The following is a 21,500-nucleotide window of genomic DNA, read 5'->3' on the forward strand; positions in this document are numbered from 1 at the left end:
CTCTCTCTCTCTCTCTCTCTCTCTCCTCCTCCTCCTCCTCCTCCTCCTCCCAGTTACAGCTTCTTCCCATAAAAACTTCTCAACCTTCAGGCCACTGGGTTTCATTTCAACTCTCAGAGACCACTGCTATACTGATACAGTTTCAACGATAATTTATTTATACTAACTGGTCGGTCTCATGTTGTTTCTGCTAGGTTATTCCACCATGAATTTCCTCATATAATGGTCTCTTCTTTTTTTCTGTGGTGCAATAGAGAAAATGATGAATTTAGAATCAGAAGACCTATGTTCAAATCTTGGCTCTGCAAGTACTGGCTGCTTGACCTTGAGCAAGTTAACCTCACTGGGTCTCGGTTCATTCAATTGTAAAATCAGAGGGCTGGACTAGTTGGAGCTTAATTTAAGGTCCCTTCTAACTCTAAAGCTTGAGCCTAGGGTTCTCAAATCTCCCTACTTACTCTTTGCTTCTCTTCTGCTATCAAAATCTTCAAAGAGAGGGTAGGTGGAGAGAAGAAAGGAAAGTGAGGGAGGGAGGGAAAGGGAAGAATGGAGAGGGAGAGACAGAGATTGTGACATTCAGACCAAGAAACGTAAAGAGACAGAGAATAAAATGTCAGAGGAATGTAAAATAAAAGGTAGGAAGAAAGCAAGGTATTGTGGATTAAATGCCAGATTGGAAGCAGGAAAGCCTGGGTTCATGAAATTTCACCTCAGTATGACCATGGATAAATTCTAACTCACTGGACCTCAGGTCCTTATCTGTAAAGAGGGATTTGGGGGCTTCTCTAAGCTCTAAATCTAAGATCCTATGAGACAGAGAAGAAAAAAGAAGGGGACTAGGAGAATATACAAATTAGTTTTAAAAAAAAGATACTTTCACCTTTATACCTTACTAGTATGAAATATAATTTTCAGGATGGGATTGTTCTCTACCTGCCTTTACTATATATGACTTGACCTTCCATCAACCAGCAAAATGAATGGAAATGACCTTTGCTATATAAGAGGCAATGTAAAAGACTTTGCCTGTGTGCTGGTTAATTTATAATAATAGCTGACATTTAATAATGTTTTAGGCTTAGAAAGTGCTTAATGTAGAATATATTTTTTGGTCCTCACAATAAATGTGGTGTTAAATAACCATGATAATATTCCCACTTTAAGGATGAGGAAACTGAAGCCCACAGTGACTTGCTTATTTATGCCAAAAAAGGTTTGGAGGAAGGATTCGAACCCAAGTCTTTCCTGACTCCAAGTCCAGCAAGGCTTTCCTTTCCACTGGCAAATTGCCTCCATCTCACTTTATATCATGAGTTTTGTCTTTGCTTTCACATAGAAAAAAAAATGGGATGGAGTCTGAAGGTATCATAGGTATGGGTTGCTAGCTTACCAAGAATGGCTTTGTAGTTGTTCTCTGTGATGGGACAGATGAGGCAAAACTGTGGCTATGATACTTTTCCCATAGTGGTTCCCTGGTGCTCCAGAGGAACTGAAAGCCCTCCCTCTGCCATCCTTGGGCATTTTACAAGGTTACTGTATTTCCCCTCGGGTTTGTGTCAAATCTGTGCTCTGACTGTGTAAGGAAAATAAACGTCAGTACTTCCTCATGCCAAAGGAGACCCAATTCATTATAAAGCACCATTGTACAGTTGCTACCCACACACAAGGGGGAAAAGATCAAAATGTGGGTTGTGAATAGCCGTGGCTCTCACTATACTTGTAGAAACACATTAGAAACACTGATTCCATAATAAAAAACCTCTTCCTTAGTAAAAAAAAAAAAAAAAGTGTGAACTGTGTAGCATGCAGTTAAGTTTCACAAAGTAAGTCTCAATTCCAAAAATCAATTCAATTTTTTTGAGCAGGGTTCCAAAAATCTGGCACCTCTACAAATTAGAGAAATGGTGTTTGAGGTTACTTTGAAAGGGAACTTTTTCTGAATATCTTTTCAAGTGAAAGCAGAAATCACCCACCCACCACGATGGGGAAAACCCAACAAAACAAACCTAGAACATACTCCAAAAGAAAAAAAAAACCCACCAAATCAAACAAAAAAGCCCATTAAAGTAAACGTGCTAGAAAGTGTGCTGTGTATATAACAGTTGCTAAATAAATGTTGAATTGAATTCTGCTATGTCTTCCCCCTCCCTACTGTTTTTCCCTTAATTTCTATAAAAATCTGTAACATTGTGGGCATGGAGTGACCTTAGGTTTGCACTGGACGACACAGGTTTTCTGTTAAACCTCGAAGCCATATAGCAAGACAGAAACAACAGATAGGAAGAAGTCCTTTTTTCTAGGTAGTTTTTGTTGTCTCAAAATGATGAGTCATCAAATGATTTGGGCAAGGATGGTCCAGGCAACAGGGAATCATCACCAGTAGGTTTGACTGCTATGTGACATCTTTTTTTAATCATAACAATGTTTTAAGGAGCATGTCATTATTTGGTTCCACAAAAAAATAACATTAAACAAGTAATTTTCTAGTATGAGAATTTATTTCATAGTAACAACCTGTATCTCAGGTAACTGGCCTGATAGAGCAGGGACACATGATGTTACAGTTGGAGGCAGGGTTCAATTATGATATATTAATGATACTATTGTGGAACCATCAGTATTCCACCTGCAGTTTGAGATAATGACAAAGTACTTCACATACATTATCTAGCTTGATACCCTATGAGATGAATTGTGAAAGTGTTGTTAGTTCCATTTTATGAAGAAACTTGAGCCCCAAAAGGGCTGAGCTGCTTAAGGTTGAATAGCAAACATGTGGAAGAGCTTGAATTAGTATGTGAATCAAGATTTCCTGATTTACAATCTAATAATGCCCAGCTCATTCTCCTACACTGAATCCAAGGGTAAGCAAAGTGATGAAGAACAATATTCCCCTGAAGGAATGTAATATTGGGTGAAAAAAAAATAAGGTCATAACTCCAAAAAGGTAAAAAGTGGCTAATAGTGGTGGGCTTTTTTTTTTTTTAACAGAGGTTGTTTTATTTGCTTTATGTTTATCATTATATAATTATATAAACTGACATATAATTATAATTATATTATAATAGACTATTATTAATTTATTGTTTTATTAACACATTTCTACAAATATGTCAGAGATACTTATCCTAAGTGGGAACTCAACTGTGTCAGGATTTGAAAAAAATAAAAAAACAGAAAACCAGATTTTGTTAATAATTATACTGAATTGTCTCAAATCATATTTGGAGATAAGTGGAATACAAATCCTAAATAAAGCCTAAGATAACTACTATTCTATAGTCACCTATACCTTCCAAATTAGAAGTTCTTACCCCTTTTTTTGGAGCCACTGATCCTTCTTTGTCAGGCTGGTGAAGCCCATGGACTCTTTTTCAAAATAATGTGTTTAAATAATTGAAGGAAACACTGAATTTTAGGTAGAGGTTTGTGAAAATATATGTGCAATGTTTTTTCCATTTAAGTTCATGGACTCCCAGGTTAAGAATCTTTGTTTCAAACCTCCCAAAGGTTAAGAACTTCTGTTTCAAATGAAGAATGCCTTTCAGTACCTGGTTTAGAAAAATAGGGGCAGCTAGGTGGCACAGGGATAGAGCACCAGCCCTGGAGTCAGGAGGACCTGAGTTCAAGTCTGGCCTCAGATACATAACACTTACTAGCTGTGTGACCCTGAGCAAGTCACTTAACCCCAACTGCCTCACCAAAAAAAAAAAAAAGACAGCCATTTGTTCAAACATCATCTCTGAGGATAAGGCTTTGATGTAATCTTTGAGAACCTAGGGTATCCACCTCACCACAATGAGACAGAGAAGTAGGGGCCTTGGTGAAACTATTCATCTCAATTTTTTCCCCATAATGCAGCATTACTTAGATTTATAAACACACATTTTTTAAATGACCTTCACTTTTGTACAGGTATTTTTTTTTCCATCTTACTCTAAAAGGCTTTTTTTTTTTAATGGGGTGTGAGTACATTGTAAATACACATCAGGAGGAATAAAGGGGAACCTCCCTTACATCCTTACATGTAAATGAGTAAATCTAGAAGCCAGGTTGAGGTCACTGTTATGCCCCACCCCACCACTCACCTCCAACAGACAGGTTTTGTTAAAAAAAAAAAAAAATGTATCACCTTTGCAATTCACCTTCACAGCCATAAAGAAATGATCTTTTCATGAAATACAGATGTGTTTGATTTTCATTCACCAATAAAGCAGCTAAAACCCCTTTTTTTCCCTCCTTGTGAAGTAATAGCTTATTCAAAAAAAGATCAAGGAAGGCTTATTCATAAGCAGCACAGAGAAAGAAAGAGGCAGCAATTACTGCCACTGGGGATCAGCCACTCAGTCACATCCTGTCCGGGATTTCCCATAGTCACTGATGGGACATCTGGCAACCAGGCCTTGTTTCAACTGGACCACACTTCTCACCAGAAGCAGGGTAAAAATTCCAATACAAATAGCAACTCTGACTTTTCTTACGTTGGCTCAAGAATATGTACCCTTCTTGGCATGTGGCTGAACTTATTATCCTAAAAATTTCAATGGAAAAGAACTGAGAGTGTGCTTGGTATTGGTTAACACCAAGTGAGAGTGATCCAGGCTCCTCTAGGTATTGTGCCTACCCCTCTCATTTGCTTGTATCTGCATCCTCAAGGGCTTAGCACAGTTCCTGTAATGTTAGTGAGCTCTTCAGGAATGCTTTTTTCATTAGAAAGTGTCTATGTAACTACACTGCACTGCAATGACTTCCATGATCCTGGAGGACAGAGTCAGGCTGATGACCTTGGGTAGCTCTGCCTCACTTAAATCCAATTCACATGCAAGTAAAGACACTACCATTGGTCTTCTCTGAGAACTAAGAACAAAAAAATAAACAACTTCATTAAGTGAGAGTGTGGATACTTTTTTACAAAGCAATAAAGACCACTACACCTTATGTCCACTAATTCTGTCTTCAGACTGACATTAGAGGGTCTTCCTTTCCTGGTATTGACATATAGCTTGCTTTCTTTTCTTTTGTTCATTCTCTTTAAGTAATTAAAGTTACCCACTCTTATTTGACCCTAAACATTTTTTGTTTTGGATAATACTAATTCCCTGGATAACTTTAACCACTGACCCTGAGCAAATCATTTCACACTGCTGGGGTTACAGTATGGTCCACTTCTGCTCTGAAATGTTATCTTACAAAATTCTGTCAGCAGCAGAATGAATGCTATTGAACAAAATTCCATCGCAAAATTCTGGCCCTGTTATTTTGAAACTAAAAACATGATTTCATAATGTACTTCTGGAAGAGAGGTTCTTAACCCTCAAAGTTCACAAACTTGTTTCAAAAAAAAAAAAAGATTTTGCTAACCATATTTCAATATAATGCAGTTATACTGAATGAAAGGAAGGGTGTTTCCTTTGTAATCTATACATTTTATCTTACATATTTAAAAACACAATTCTGAGTAGGCTTCACCACACTGCCAAAGGGATCCAGCAAACAGACAAGGTTAAGAACCTCTGTTTCTAGAGGCTAATGGGATCCTGCACAGAGGAGACCATTTATTCCAATCCTACCTAAAGCAGCATTCTTTCTAGTACATGCCTGAAAAGTAGTTATCCAGTCTTTTGCATCCAATTCTACTTCTCTCTGGGTTCCCTGAGTGGCTCTTCCTGAATCTTCTTTGATGGGCTGCCATCTTGGTCATACTCAGTAACTGTGTGTATACTCCAGGGCTTTGTCCTGGGCATTCTTTTCGTTTCCTGCACACTCCCTCACTTGGTGACTTCATCAGTTACCACCATGTCTATGTGGATGACACCCAGATCTATACATTCAACCTTGATAGCCTATTGGCATATTTCTGGCTGGATATACCAGAGGCCTTCTCAAACTCAACATCTTCAAAACTTATTTAATTTTACCAAGAATTTCCTTCCCTCTTCTGACTTTCCCTATTTCTGAAGAATTAATCAACCAATCTGAAAGTATTTATTAAAGGCTTATAATGTACCAGGTACAGAGCTAAGTGCTGGAGCTATAAAGAAAAAAAAAAGACATCCTCGCCTTCAGTGAGCTTAGATTCCAAAAGGGAGGAAACATACATGTATGTATTCACACAAGTACATACAGTGTCTTAGTGAAAATTTAGGCAGGTCAGAATACCAAAGTCTCGTGCAAGGAAACCCAGAAGACACAACAAAATTAAATCAAGCAAGCTTTGTTGAGGGAAGATAACCACAAAATGAAGGGGCAGCGACAGAAGGTGCATATAGGGTAGTTCGCTGGCATCCTGGATGGAGTTTGGTTCCATGCAGGGAGGGGGTACCCTTTCCCAAAGCAGTAATTCATGTTAGTGGGAGGAGGGACAATCCTGCGAAAGTGACAGCTAGCTTGTATCAAACTCCCCACTAGTAGGAAAGAGGTGTTGATCCATTACTGGTGGTTTTACTCTGATAAGATGCCTCAGTGGTTTTGAACTTTTTGAGAGCTTCTTTGTTTAGCAGGTCAGGGGAGGCTCCTGAATTACTTACATGCAGAGTAGATAAATGATCATCTTGGAGGGCAGACATCAGCAGCTACAGGAGACCGGGAAGGGCCTCTTGCAGAAGGCCAGAGTTTCTGAGAGGCAGAGATGAGAAGGCAGAGCAGTCTAGCTACCGCTTAAGGAGTTCAGTGGAGCATGTGTGTCACCACGCTCAGAAACACATTCAGTTAACTTAAAAGAAAGTTTTCTGCATTCTGCCTGAAGATTAGGGAATAGATTCATCTGACACAAGGGCCCTATTCTTTCAAAGACTTCAGGAACTGGTATTCCTCTTACAATGAAAGCATTAGCTTATTCATGAAGAATGAAGTTTTGGAAAAAAGATTTGTAGGAATATCCTGGCTAGACAGTGAAATTCTAACTGTTAAATTATCTCTTTTGCCATGTGCCCACCGCCCTTCCCTTTCAATCTGAAAAGTCAACTGCTATGGAAAATGATGGGCTTTGGTCCCATAAACATATACAACAGTTTCGTCAGTAACTATTTGTAGGCACTGAGTTCAACTCTGAAAATAATATAAGACCATCCAAGGTCACTGGAACCAAACCCATCACACCTAGTCAAAATTCTGTAATTCACTATAATACTTCAAGGCAAAAGGGCAGTGGGAAAACAGTGTCTATGCCAGGCTCATTGCAAATGTCAAAATGATGAAAAAAACAAAAAACAAAACTGAGGCAATTAAATTAGGCAGACAAAAAAAAAGACCAAAAAAAAAAAAAAAAAAAAAGATAACCTCTATACCTAAGTCAAGTGCCTTGATTCCAGTAGATATTTGGCAAATACACAAATTGACTATTAAACACTGATAAAACCTTTCTACTTAAACCCAATCCTCACCTGGGATATTTTACCATTTTAATCAAGGACCTCTATACAAAGCCATAAACATTGTTTGCCCATCCCTTTCACTCTAGAGAGTGCTACTCATAAGAAGAGCAGTGGCTTTTATTTTAATAAGGGGATCTCGTCAATGAGGCTGTGAAGGAACTTTACCCTAGAAGCACGATTCTTTCTGCTGGTATTAGAAAAGGGCTTTCAAGATAGAGAGATATGCAGGGGTTGATGTTTCAAATAGTACATGGATATAGCTAACCTAACTAGAGATGTGAATTTATCATGAAATGAATGAGAAGATCTGCCTTAGCAAATATCTTTCTGGAAAAAAAAAAACAAACCCAAACCATTATAATTGAGACATTTTCAGAAGAAAATGGACAGAGAAAAAATCCAAGTTAGCAAGCCTTATTGAACTATACATGGGTGATCCTTTGGCCTCTTTGGAGGGAATTCCTGCATCAAATGAGAACACAGATCTTTTTTTTTTTTTGGCTAGGCAACGAGATTAAGTGACTTGCCCAGGGTCACACAGCTAGTAAGTGTCAAGTGTCTTGAGGTCACATTTGAACTGACTCCAGGGCTAGTATTCTATCCACTGCGCCACCTAGCTGCCCCTGACACAGATCTTTTTTGAGTATACATGAACATTTTGAGTATATTATAACAATTATCTTATCCAAAAAAATTAATTACAACTATCTACAGAGGATGAGCCTACTATGCAAGTTTTAATTTCACAAAACTTTATTGTGTTAAATGCAAGCGACTAGGTGGCAAAGGGTACACTTGGAAACAAGAGAGCTTGTGTTCAAATTCTGACTCAAACACTAACTGTGCTAGTGGACAAGTCACTTAACTTCTGCCTCAATTTCCTCATCTGTACAACCAGGATATTAATATCACCTACTTCATACAGTTGTTATAAGGATCTATACTATAACATATAGAAAGTGCTTGAAGCACTATTTAAATGCTAACTATTTATGATGATGATGCTTAAAAAAAAATAAGAAAAAGCAAAAAATTCTTGGTTACTAAAATCTATAGCTATATCTTTTTTGTTGTTCAGTTGTCATGTCTGACTCTCTGTGACTCCATTTTGGTGTTTTCTTGGCAAAGATACTGGAATGGTTTGCCATTTCCTTCTCCAGCTCATTTTTTAGATGAGAAACTGCGATAAACAGGGTTAAGTAAATGACTTGCCCAGGATCAAACAGCTAGCAAGTGTCTGAGGCCAGATTTGAACTCACAAAGATGAGTCTTCATGATGAAAAGTCTGATTCCAACTCAGTGCTCCATCCGCTGTGCCAATGAGAAACGTTTTCACTGGACAAAACTTCTGAGAGCTTAACATCTAGTATGTTTTTCAGCATGAGCACTGAAATGAATATACTATTATCCAAAAAAAAGACAGCTGAAACACCTGCTAACCCAGCTAATGGATTTTTTTTTAAGCAAGCCTATAATTGGAAAGTATAACTAGGACATCTAATCACATTTCAGATGCTCTCCCAGTCAATGACACTAAAACCAGTCCTTTTTCAGTCAGCTTCCTCAAAACACAAAGCCATTTAGAAAGTCTCAAGCACTAACTTTAATGAAACTTTTATTCCTCAATTCTCTCCATTTATATTTTTTTTCAAAAATTTGATCAGTTTTTTAAAGAATCCCTCCTAAAAAAAAAAGGTAATTATAAACTGCCAAAACCTAATCTTTAACTTCCTGTTTTTGCTGAAAAGTCCTTATTAATGATGAAGCAAGATAAATGACATTTAAAGACTTATGCACATTATCATCACAGTACTTTTGGACAATGAGACTATAATACATTAACAAACCTTTAATGTAGCCTATATTCTCAGAGATGTATCTGAAAAACTGCCCAAAGCATGGGTAAATAAGAAGGTGAATGAACAACCTAATAGTATGGAATATGGTGGCTATTTTGGTAAAAGTATAAGCTTTATGAGGGTGAGGATTTGGTTTTCATTTTGTTTTTCTATCTCTACAATGCTTATTAGAGTGACTTGTCATTAGTAGGCACTTAATAAATGCTTACTGAATTGGGAAAAAAGAGTACACCTTATTGAAAAGGGGAAAAATAGATAAAAAGGATTGTGGAATATCATAGGCATTATGGAATAGTCATGTGAGGAAACCCAGAAAAACGGTGGAAAGAATTTTTGTGAGTATTAAGAAAACGCAACAATATTGTCATCAGGATGTACTTATAAATGATCTGGACAAGAGGAGGAAATAAACAACAAGTAGAGGAAACAGCCTGACATGGTGTAGTGATCGGGTAGTAAAAGACGATTTCAACTACGTGAAATTTTTTGTGGGAGTTTTGTCTTTGCCAAAAAGTGGGGAAGTTGATAAATTATTGAGTTGCCTTAATTATAAGTTCAATTTTTCAAAAGGCTGAGGAAGCAAGAAGGGGAGTTTTTTCTATTTTGGACCTAATTCTGAACAAAGGTGAGATTAGTTGCTTAAGCAGAAATGATGGGAATCTTGGGAGGAAAGGACCAACCACTCTATCTTACAATTAGTAAGGGAGGAAAGGAAAATTGGGTATAGAATGGCATATTCCCTAGAATCTGGAATGGGATTTCAAAAGGTTAAGAGAAATTTTTTATGTGCATACGTGCATACAGGTGGATGTGTGTACATATACAGGCATATACACGTACACCTCTGTGTGTGCATGTATATGTATGTAGGTATATATGCACACGTGTTTGTATGCACATATACATACACAAACATATATATATATTGTGTGTGTGTGTGTATGTGTGTGTGTGTGTGTGTGTGTGTGTGTACACAATCTAAACCAGAAGCCATTCCATGGGAGATAGGAAGCTGTAAGGAACAGGGTTTGAACGACAGAAATAAACTATTGCAAACATGGAAGAAAAATGTAGCTGTCCAGAGTCTGATGTGGATGCATAAGGACAACTTGGATTTTGAAGAGACATGAACAGAGAATAGAAACAAAGGCATGTAATCAAAGGTGAATTTCAAAATGTGACATGGATCTGTTTAAAACAAACAAAAAAAAAAGACAAGCAATAATGCTAAAGCTCCAAAGAAGTTAAAAGGGGTGAGAAATGCAAAGGGCAACAAAAAGAACTTTAAAAAAAAAAAGCTATACTGACAAGAAAGAAAGAGAGAGATCAAAGAAGGTATAGGACCTTTACTGCTAAAGATAAACAAGTTCAGGATAATGGACAGAACGCATAATTATTCAACTCACTGTGCTTTCATTTTAACTGACAAGAATGCTCTTCAGACTGTCAAGCATAGAAAAAAAAAATGGTTGAAATTAAGGTAAATGAGTAGGTGAGGACCTGGAGGAATGAAAAGTACAGGGATCCTGAAAAAATTGGCAGATATGGACCCTGACAGCACTGATGTCCAAAAAGTCACAGCAAGCAGGAGAAGAGCTACTGGTTCGGAGACAGACAAATGTCTTAATTTTCAAAAGAGGTAAGTGAGTAGAATCTGGTAGCTAAGAGGCCAGAAAGCTTGACTTCAATTCCTGATGAAATTCCATAACATAGCATCAAAGAGTTGGTTTGTGAACCCTTAGAAAGGGAAATGGTGATCACTGGAAGCCAGCATAGCTTCATTAAGAAGAGTTCATGCCAGACCATCATTTCCTTTTTTTTATGGGTTTGTTAGACTGGCAGAACATGGAATGCCATGGAAATGTCTCTAACTGCTATCCACAAGGACAAGATGAAGAGCTGTAAACTAGACATATTTAGTACTGGTTGAATGACACTAGACCAAGATGGAGTCATTAATGGGTCAAATTAAAGGGACGCTGCTAAGGAATCGCACCATGGATTTCTTCTGGGCCACGTGTCTTTCAATATTAACCAATGATTTGAATTAATGCATAGATAAAAGAATCAACTAGCATTTATTAAGCACTACCATATGCGTCAGAAACTGTGCTATATGCTAGTGCTTATAAAGACAAAAATGAAACATTTCTTCCCCCTCAAGGAACTTATATTCTTCTTAGGGAAACAACATGTACATATATAAACAAATGTAAAATATATACAAAATACAAGGTATTTTCAGTGGTGGTGGGGGAAACACCAAGAGCTGATGGGGGAATCAGGAAAGGTCTAATGTAGAATATAGCTCTTAACCTAGATTTCGAAGGCAGCCAGGGCTTCTAAGAGATAACGAGGTGAAATATTAAAGGTCCTGTATGAGGAACATCAAATGTGCCAGTTTAGCTGAAACTGGGTGGGGTGTTATGTGTAGTAGGAATGAAAAGGTACACTAAAGCCACTTTGTGAAAGGCACTGAATGCCAAACAAAAACAACTACCTGAGGGAGAAGGGGTGCGTGACATGATCAGACCTGTATTTTAGGACTATCACTTTGAGAGCTGTCTGAAGAATGAATTAAAGCTGGAGGCAGGGAGACTACTCCAACATTCCAGGTGAGAGGTGATGAAAATCAAAAGGATGACAGCAGCATTATTGGAGAGAAAGGGATGAATACAAGACATGTTGCACAGGTGAAAGTGGCAAGTCTTAGCCACTGAGTGAACATGGGGGGGGGCAGAGTGAGGGAGAATGAAGAGTTAAGCATGACTGTGAATTTGAAAACTTAGGGGACTAGAAGTGTCTTTGAAAGACGAATAGGTTTAGGAAAGATAATGACTTTGAGGTGTCTGGGGACATCCAGTTGGAAATGTCTAACAGTTGGTAATACAGGCCTGGACCTCAGAAGAGAGGCTAGAGTTAGAATATAGAGATCTGGGAGTCATCTGCAAAGAGATCATACTTGGGCCTATGGAAGCTGATCAAACTGTTGAAAGAGAGAGTGCCTGGGACAGTTCTGGAGCACACCCGAAGTAAGGAGGTGGAATAACAATGATGATCCAAGAGAAGATGGGAACCAACAGAAAGCAATGTCATAAAATACAGAAAGGAGAGAATATACAAAATCAGAAGGTAGTCAGTCATTAGCCATCTGGCTTTGGGCAAGATGCTGAGCTTCCCTGGGCCTCGGTTTCCTCCACGGTAAAATGAAGAAATTGGATTGAATGGTCTTTGCAGTCCTTTCCAGCTCTAACATGGAAGGATAAGGGCTGAGCAAAGGTCACTGCATTTGACAATTAAGAGACTGCCAATATCTTTGAGGAGTGCAGTTTCAGTTGACTGGTGAGGTCAAAAGTAGGAAAGTAACGGGTTGACAAGCAAGAGTAGAGGAAGTGGACACAATGAGGATGGAGTGTATTTTGTCAGAGTTTGGTTGTCAATAGGAGGAGGGGATGGTAGGGTCAAATGAAGATCTCAGTAAGGATAAGGAAGATGCTGGCATGTTTGCAGACAGCAGGGAACGAGCCAGTATGCTGGGAAAGACTGAAGCTTAGAGAGAGAGAGGGGGAAAGATAGCTGAATAACAATAAGCCAGAAGACAGGATCACCTGGAGGGGTTGGCTTTTGTAAGAAAGGCCATTTTTTTATGGAGTAAAGTATGGAATAAAGGAAGACAGAATGGGGGATAATATCAAGGGGTCTTGAGGCACAGAACAGGAGGAGTTTCTGTCAAGTATGAAGTGAGGTGCTCTGCATAGGGTGGTGGCATGGGAGGCTTAAAGAGAGAAGAGGAAGTTTGAAACAGCTTCTATGTATAATGTCTCAACACATATAAGAATAAAAGTACTGTCTTGCTGTAATGACATCTACATAATATAAAGTTGTAGCAGACTCAGTACAGTTATGTGTCTTCTTCCAGCATGGTTCAGGAATACATAACTAGGAAAGAAGAGTGGATCAACAGTGGAGGAAACAAAGGTTAGATTTTAGCAAGTCATGAGTGAAAATAGTCAAAGGAGCAAGGGACTTGAGGGTAGAGGACAGGATATGCTAGTTACTTAACTACTGTGTTAAGGGAGGAAAAATGAAGCAGAGAAGGGTGATGGTCTACTAGAGCAATAATAGGGGGAGCCAGCGAAGATGAAGAACAGAACAGGCTAAGGAGGAATGGGGCACAAAAGAGATGAAATGATAGGAGGTTACGCTCAGACACAGGATATTCAGAGTTCTTATTCAAAGATGGAGAACATTTCTAGGCGATGGTAGAATCAAGTATGTGACCACCTTTGTGAATGGCTGGTGGAGTGAAAGAGAAGGGTCACTGGGAGCTGAGGAAGTTGATTAGCTGGGAAGTCTGAGGGAATATCAGCATGTGTGCTGAAGGCTGTTAGTATAAGGGACAGTGGTGAAGGGCATGAGGTTGGTACTGAATTCCTTGAGAACCGGAGAGAAGGACCCACTGTACAAATGCAATATGGCGAGAACTACAGCTAAACAACTGCTTCTGTGCAAAAAAGATTTTTGTTGGTCTGTAAGCTAAATATGAGCCAACCATGTGATGTGGAAGCCAGAAGAGTAAATATGATCTTCTGCGTCACTGAGAGAAAAATAGTGTCCGAAATGTCTACTCCATTCAGCACTAATCAGACTGTGTAGATCTACAATGGTAGGTTCAGTTCTGGGCACCACATTTTAGAAAGGACACTGTTAATGGGACAAGTCAAAAAAAAAAAGGCTGTGATAAGGGTCTTTGGGACCATCCCGCATAAGGATCAGATGAATGAACTTTAGCCTGGAAAAGAGATTTTAGCAGGGATGATGATTTTAGCTATCTCATATGTGAAGAGAAGTTATGTGGAAATAATGATCAGAGAAACAATGCTGAAGTGTGACTCCCACCTCTTGGCAGAGAGATAGCGGTAAGGGGCAGCCAGGTGGCAGAGTGGATAGAGTCAGAATCAGGAAGACCTGAGTTCAAATATGGCCTCAGACATTTATTAGCCATGTGACCCTGGGCAAATCACTTCAACCTGTCTGCCTCAGTTTCCTCATCTGTAAAATAAGCTGGAGAAGGAAATCACAAACTACTCTAGTCTCTCTGCCAAGAAAACCCCAACTGGGGTCACAAAGAGGCAGACACGACTGAAAAACTGAACAGCAACTACAATCCCATTGTGAAATGGGCTGCCTGATCATGTGTGTAAGATAGGGTAGAGAGGATTCCTGTTTAGCTGAGGTTGCACTAGGATCAACTCTGAGGTCCCTTCCAAGTCTGTGACTGAAGTTCTTGCCAGTAAGTTTTCTTTCATTTGTTTGCCATCACTGACTTCAATAGAACCGCAAAATGCATCTAGTTTTATTTGACACATTTTGTGCTACTGAACCATGATGCAAAAGGGAACAAGAGTGCAAGACCTTGAGAAGATTTTCCATGTTGTAGGTGCTAGAGATAAACACTACACTGTGTTACAGGGCATGGTGGTGTGTACCTGTAGTCAGTCCCTGCTAATGGGGAAGCTGAGGTTGAGAAATCACCTGGATTCAGAAGTTCTAAGCTGTAATAGGCTTAAAGCTGACTGGATTTCCACACTAAGTTAGGCACTACCCCAACTTAGTTAGGAATCTAGTAGGGGTGGAGTGGGTACCCGGCTGCCCAAAGATTAGCAATGAGGTTAGCCTCTGAGTAGCACTTCCAGTCTCACTGAGATAGGGAGGCAGTCTCTTCCCTCCCCCAAAATGTGTACAACATCAGAGTGTCTCAATGTATTGAATGGTTTTCCTGATTTTTTTCTAGTTCTTTGTTATGAGGGATGGCTATTTTGGAGGGTGAGGGAGTAAGCTATAAGTGGAGAGGTAGGTGATACAAAAACAAGAGATAGCAATAAAAATCTGCTTTAAAAAGAAGATAACGTGTGTGGGTGATACTATTAGTGAAGTTTATAATCTGATAGGCATGCCCAATTAGGCATCATTTTGCAATGTGAATGCAGCAGGATGGATGGTCATCAACTTGGCAATGAAAACTAAGTGTCTATAACAAAAACAGTTCACATTCACAAGGTGCACTATAATTTACAAAGTGCATTACACACAGCATGTTATTTAATCCTCAACAAAGACCTAGTGAGGCAAACTGGAATTATTATCATCCCCCTTTTTAGATGAGGAATTTGATGCTGACTTCTCTAAAGTTGAAGAGTAGCAGGTCCCAGATTTCAAATCAGATGCTCTAATTTCAAATTCAGTGGGCTCTACACTATACCATCCCATCTCCACCTTATTGTAGTTATTGTTGAGTCAATTCAGTCATGTATGACCCTTCATGACTCTAGAGTTTTCTCTAAAGACACTGGAGTAGTTTGCCATTTCCTTCTCTAGCTCATTTTACAGATGAGGAAACTAAGGCAAACAGTGTGAAGTGACTTGCCCAGGGTCATAAAGCTAGTAAGTGTCTGAGGCCAGATTTGAATTCAGGAAGATGTGTCTTCCTGACTTCAGGCCCAGAATTCTATCCACTGTGCAACCTAGCTGCCCTCCTGTGTCCATACCTGTCAATTTGATACCTAGTCAATCATCCTTCCTGAATTAAGCTATTTATTATATATTTCTAGGTTAAGACATTAGAAAACTCTATCAAGAAAGTCCTCATGTCTTTTATTGGCCTGGGAGAGGTAAGACAGCACCGAAAGCTGAACCAAACAAAAGGCCTATAAAGTACAATCACACTTATTTTACACTATTACACAAGTATAATGTATGAACCTGCAATGGCTGTTATATTCAGATTTTGGGGAAAAAGTCATCAACAAATAAACAATTACAATCAACGTCAATGGCCATCCAAAATGTTCCAGAAAGACTGAGGAGCTCTGGTTATCCATGGGAATTTTCATCTTATCCATCTCAAATCATTTTTTAACACCGTTCATAAAAAGTAATTAGATGATCTCCATATGTGAAAGTGATTTCTTTATGGTAATATAAAGATAGACATATTCTCACAAGATGTACAGAAAAAATGCTCCATCACATACCAAAATCAATGTGATGTACTGAAACATAATTATGGCTAGAAAGTGATGGTGTGAAATCTAAAATAGGTTGGGTTAAACTTTAACCAGTATCCAGGAAATAGAGCTATGGTCACCTGGGGAAAGGTCATTAACCACAGCATCCCTTCACACACAATCCGTGGTCTGGACTGTAGGTCCCTCTCATTCATCACTTAACACTAATGCATACAAATAACAGCACCTTAGGATAAAAAGGACAATGAACCAAAGCAAGTCACATGAGACACAAACAACAGATTGGAAAGAATGCTATTTTATCCCACACAACTCTTCAAGTTTGCTTTTTACAGAGTCAAGAATCTATTTTCTTGTGCAGAGGGTGTGTAAGCATGAGCTTACAATGATTGATAAGAACAAATCTTGAAGTAATTGGGTTGATAAGAACCAATCTTAGAGTAAGTGAATATTAAAGGATGTATTCTTGCTAGCATTTTATCTTCTATCAAAAAGCAATGGAGACTATTTTAAAAGAAAGCTTAAAATGGAATCAAGCTTTCTTCATTCTAATGGAGACCACTTGTCCAGTGTGGGACTCCTTCCCATCAACAGCCTCAGCCTCAAGGGGTAACAGATGGTAACGAGTACAACACTCCTTCCGTCAGATTTCCCTAACCCACCTCCTGCTCATGTCCCAAGGATCTCCCTTTCCCAAGGAATGTGGGCCTTGGCTGCAGGACAGACATAGATGCTCAGACCCACTGCCATCAGCCCTGCTGCCACCCCGTGAAGGGCCTTTGCATCCACCCTGCATCTGAACTCTCTTCTCTCTCTTTTCATTAAGTGTAAGCTGAGATCTGGGATATTTAGCTTTTTTATTTGTATTCCTAGTTAGCACATTATTTAACTCACTGTATGTGCTTAATAAATGACTTTTTAAAAATCCCTTTCCATAGTCTACTTCAAGACACTTACCGGGTGCTGTTTTGTAGCATACTGCTCTGGAGGGCAGAGCAGGGGCATTCTTCACTCTGGGGCTCTGTGTTGTCTGTACGACTTGCCTCTGCCTCTTCAGTTCCTCTTCTCTCTCCTGGGCGGCTCGGATCTCTTCTTCTATCATGGACAAAGTCCTCTGCTTCCTTGACCTTAGCTTAAAGGGTCCCACCGTCACCTCTGATTCTTGAGTGGCCAAGAGGGAAGCTGTACTCCTCAGCTCAGCTGCCTCTGAATACTTGCTAAAGTAGCTACCTTCTGGCCTGCTCTCCTCAATGCGAACTGGATGAACGACGGGGAATTGTTGGGGAGCCATCTCTTCCCTGAGTTCTCTGTCTTCAGCTGTCGTTATCTTTGGTAACACATCTCTTTTTTCTTGAACAGGAGAAGACACTTGAGGTGGTTTAAATGTGCTCTGAGGCTTATCTGAGCTGGGAGCCACTGCCCCAACTTTGTCCTGGGCTTCCCCTGGGCAAGTCTTTTGTTCAGCTGGGTCCTTGTTTGCTTTGGAAACCACTCTGTCAGCCTGCTCAGCAATGGCTTGTTGGATGGCATTCTGCACCAGAAGACCAGCATGATATTCCAGTGGGTCATCCGCAAGCAGAGAATCCCCGAGCATAGAAGATGGGGAGTAGAAACCATGGTCGCTGAATGACTTGGACACTCCTTCGGCTCGTCCCTCAGAGGGCATATCAGTCTGGGGGGTCTGGGGCAAAGAAAAATCTGTCAAGGAGTTTTCCTGGAGGGCATTCATTGTCTCATTGGATGCACCGCTGTCACTGAGGTTGTCCATGCTGAAGTCATTGGACAGGGTTTCCAGCACTGTGGTGCCCTGAGACCTCACTGACAGCTCCTCCAAACCGGAGTCCAGCTCCTCTGGGGGAGAAGAGACATAAACTGACCTCGTAAATGGATCTAAGATGCCAGGGTCCTCATCCTTCACCATTGTGAAGACAGCCCGGGCACTTGTAAACTCACCCTCCTCTGCCCACAGCTTGGCTGACGGCACATGTTTTGAAGCATCAATACAGGGGGATTCCTTTTCTGGGTTAACTGTACTGTTCTGGCCTCCTAAAAGCTGGTTCTCTGGAACACAGGAGCTCTTCTGTCCCTTAGCTGCAGATATTCCATCATCCTCCATCCGCCCCACAACTGAAACTGGTCTTGTGATGGTGGACGGCTTATCTGAGTAGCTGGAACCCAAAGGTCTATAAAACGGTTTGATGGAAAACAGTCTGGGTGCTCCCTGGCCCCTGGCTCCTGCTTGCCTGGAATTCTCCATCAACTGAAACTGCTTCCTCGCAGCAGAGAAATCTATTTGCTCTGTGACAATATCCTCCTTCAGACCACTGGATGGGTCTAGAAGTTCAAAAGGGCATACTGTCTGTTTAGGGGAGGTTGGAATTGGAGAAGACTGTGGTGGCAGCTGCTGTTGCTGCTGCTGCTGCCTCCTCTCCTTGCGTTCCTTATACTTTTTATGTGACTCTAGTGGCTCATCGTCCAGTTGCTCCTCTAGGGTCTTCTCCTGGGGTGGGTTCCACCATTTGGCTGCAATAGCAGGATTTTTTTTCACTGCTTGACTCCGGATTAGTTCTCGCCTCTCTTTTTCTAGCTCCAGCATCTCCTCTGATGGCCTTACTTTTCGGACCCTATATGTTTCCTTCTCGCTGCTGTCATCTTCAAAAAGTCTGGATGGCTTCTTATCCTCATGGAAGGCACGCAATTCAAATTTCGCTTCTTTCTTCAGAGTGGTGAGAGTGGTCTCTCCATCTCGGAAAGACCCCTTTGAACTGGTTGAAGAACTGGGGCTCACAGGGGCATGAAGGCCATCCCCAAGCACCTCCCTCTGCCCATCTGGAGAGTGACCGTTTGCTCTGAAGGTCTCTGCCATGATTTCACCCTGGCTCAGCTCGATGAGAGGAGGAGGCTGCCTGCCAACAATGAGTACTGCTTCCCTCTCAGTGGGTTCTATGTGGTTTGTGGTGTGAACAGATGGACCTGGGCTGCCTACGGTGATGGTCACGCCAGGCTCTGGTGAAGATGTCCCGTTGTAAGTCACATCAGCAGCAGAGTCATAACAATTGGCCTCTAACACTTCATCTAGATACTGGATCTCTCTAGCCACCTCATTATCCAGGGATTCATGGTGGTCTGAGATGAGGCCATTATGAGGCGAATAAAAAGGGGAGGAACTGTCCATGGAATGCGATGCTGAAGAAACCCCAGAGACACTTTTACATTCTGCAATGGGGATTTCAATTTCCATGTTCTTGTTGCTGGGGGGAAGAATGCTGGCGGGAGGTTCCAGCAGATTGGCACTATAGTGATCTCCACCTTTTGTCAATCTGATGTCATCCTCAAGAAGCTTGTGAGGTTTCTAAAATAAAGAGAAAAGAGAAAGAAAAGCCTGAATGAGATGCCTGCATTATCTGACTATGCCAAATAATTTTGTAGAAGAGCTACTGAAATGGCCAGACCATTTTTCTCCTTTTAATCTTTCAGTCATCCCTATTTTTTGCTTTCTGTAGGAAAATAGATATATTTGAGATATAAATAAAATCCAGTGTTTCATGTACATGAATTATATATATTAGATCTAAGACTTGAATTGAATAGCTTTCAAATAGTCTCATGGTTTAAATATTATTAACAGTAGTTTGTTATTAACTAATTTGGTTAATATTAGTTAATTAACTAATGTAATAGTTTATTGGTTAAAGAGCTAATGTTTCAGTTGAAGGAAATTTAGTGTGAAGCAAGGGAAAGATTGCTGGATTTTGAGTTAGAAGGCCTGGGTTCAAACACTGCCCTGGCACTTACTATCCTTGGGGCTCTGGGGGACTCACTCAATCTCTCTAGTCCTCAATTTGCTTATCTCTGAAGTGAGGAGTTTGGATTAGATGAGCTCTCTAAGCTCTTTTCAATTCTAAATATATGATTCTAGAGTAGATATTTCTTTAAGAAATCTTTTCTTTTTCTGAATAAACACCAACATTTAGATACACATAGAAAGCCAGAAAACTACACCATGTACAAGAAGCCACAAATATACTACATATACCTTATTCCTTTTAATAGAGACAGTTAAGTGACACAGTAGAATAGTGCTGGACCTGGGTTCAAATCACTTATTGGTTTGGGTGTAAGTAAGGTGAATTTTAGTGTGTGTAAGGAGGATTTTGTTATTCTTTTTAGATAATAGTTCCAGGATCCTAGATGATATTTCCCACAAATTACTGTTGAAAACATCTCTACCACGCTTGCGCAGTGCTAGGTCGTGATGATATTATTAAAGTTAACCTGTGAGCTTAATGTTGGCAAGATGCCTTCTTTGTCTGTTGCCCTATAAAGTAAGTGGGCACTGGTCAGTGGAGTGGGGGACCCCACAAGCTGGAATGCTGTGCATGCCTTGACTGGCCCCCATCAAGGCTTGGGAGGGGGAATCTGTGTGTTTGCCTCAGCTGGCCCCCATTGAGGCTTGAGGAAAGTGCACAAGTTGTGCTTGTCTTAATTGACCCCATCGAGATGGAGGGGTTATTGCTCCCCCTTCACGTCGGTCCCTGTGAGAAGGATTGTTAGGGAATGCTGTAGGAGCTGGTGCTCCCATTATCAGCAAACTCCCTTTGAGAACACTAAACTAGAATAATGTAAGCTTATTTAACCCCTTATTATGACTCTATTCCTGTCTTCCTGTCTGACCGGATCAAAAGTGAACCTGCTAGTGAGAGACGTGCAAGAAGCCCTCCTGTGTCTCCTTCCTAAGAAATGGCGGAGTTGGTATGTTTACTTGTCTAACACTAGGGAAGTCACTTCACTTGTTTCTTAGTCTGTAAAATGAAGGTGATATCTACCTCCCATGGTTGTTGTGAGAATCAAATAAGATATTTGTAAAGTGCTACATAAATGTCTATCTCTATTATTATTATTTAACATACAATAAATTTAATGTGGTAGTGCCAACAGTGCCCAGCTTGTTTGCGTCCTTCCCCCCTCCCTACCTTGGGTCACCTCTATGTATTTTTTAAAGAGTTCACTGGTATGCTTTTCTTCATTCCCCCACACCCCCTGTTTTTTTGTATCATAATCACTACCCCTTTTACTCTTCCCCACCCCCTGCTAAAAAAAAATATGCCTGCATTATAGCAAAAACATAGTCAAGCAAAACAAATTTATATTGAAATGTTCATATCTGGAAAAGTACATCCCATTGTGTAGCTACAGTCCATCACCTCTCCACCAAGAGATGGAAGGTTTGCTTTATCAGG

The 21,500-nt window shown here is 40.1% G+C and overlaps 1 protein-coding gene across 6 annotated transcripts in view; it reads right to left on the bottom strand.

Moving 5' to 3' along the window:
* The window catches only part of LOC114026076 (paralemmin-2-like), a 508,213-nt gene that overhangs the window by 22,827 nt on the left and 463,886 nt on the right, over window positions 1-21,500 (bottom strand). For all 6 annotated transcript variants that reach the window (XM_027839691.1, XM_027839690.1, XM_027839692.1 and 3 more), the window contains one exon: window positions 17,218-19,612. In XM_027839691.1, the coding sequence (XP_027695492.1) occupies window positions 17,218-19,612 (2,395 nt within the window). The remainder of the gene's footprint in view (window positions 1-17,217; window positions 19,613-21,500) is intronic.

This window comes from Vombatus ursinus, unplaced genomic scaffold, assembly GCF_900497805.2.
Source record: "Vombatus ursinus unplaced genomic scaffold, bare-nosed wombat genome assembly UNPS02014832.1, whole genome shotgun sequence".
Taxonomy (NCBI): Eukaryota; Metazoa; Chordata; class Mammalia; order Diprotodontia; family Vombatidae; genus Vombatus; species Vombatus ursinus.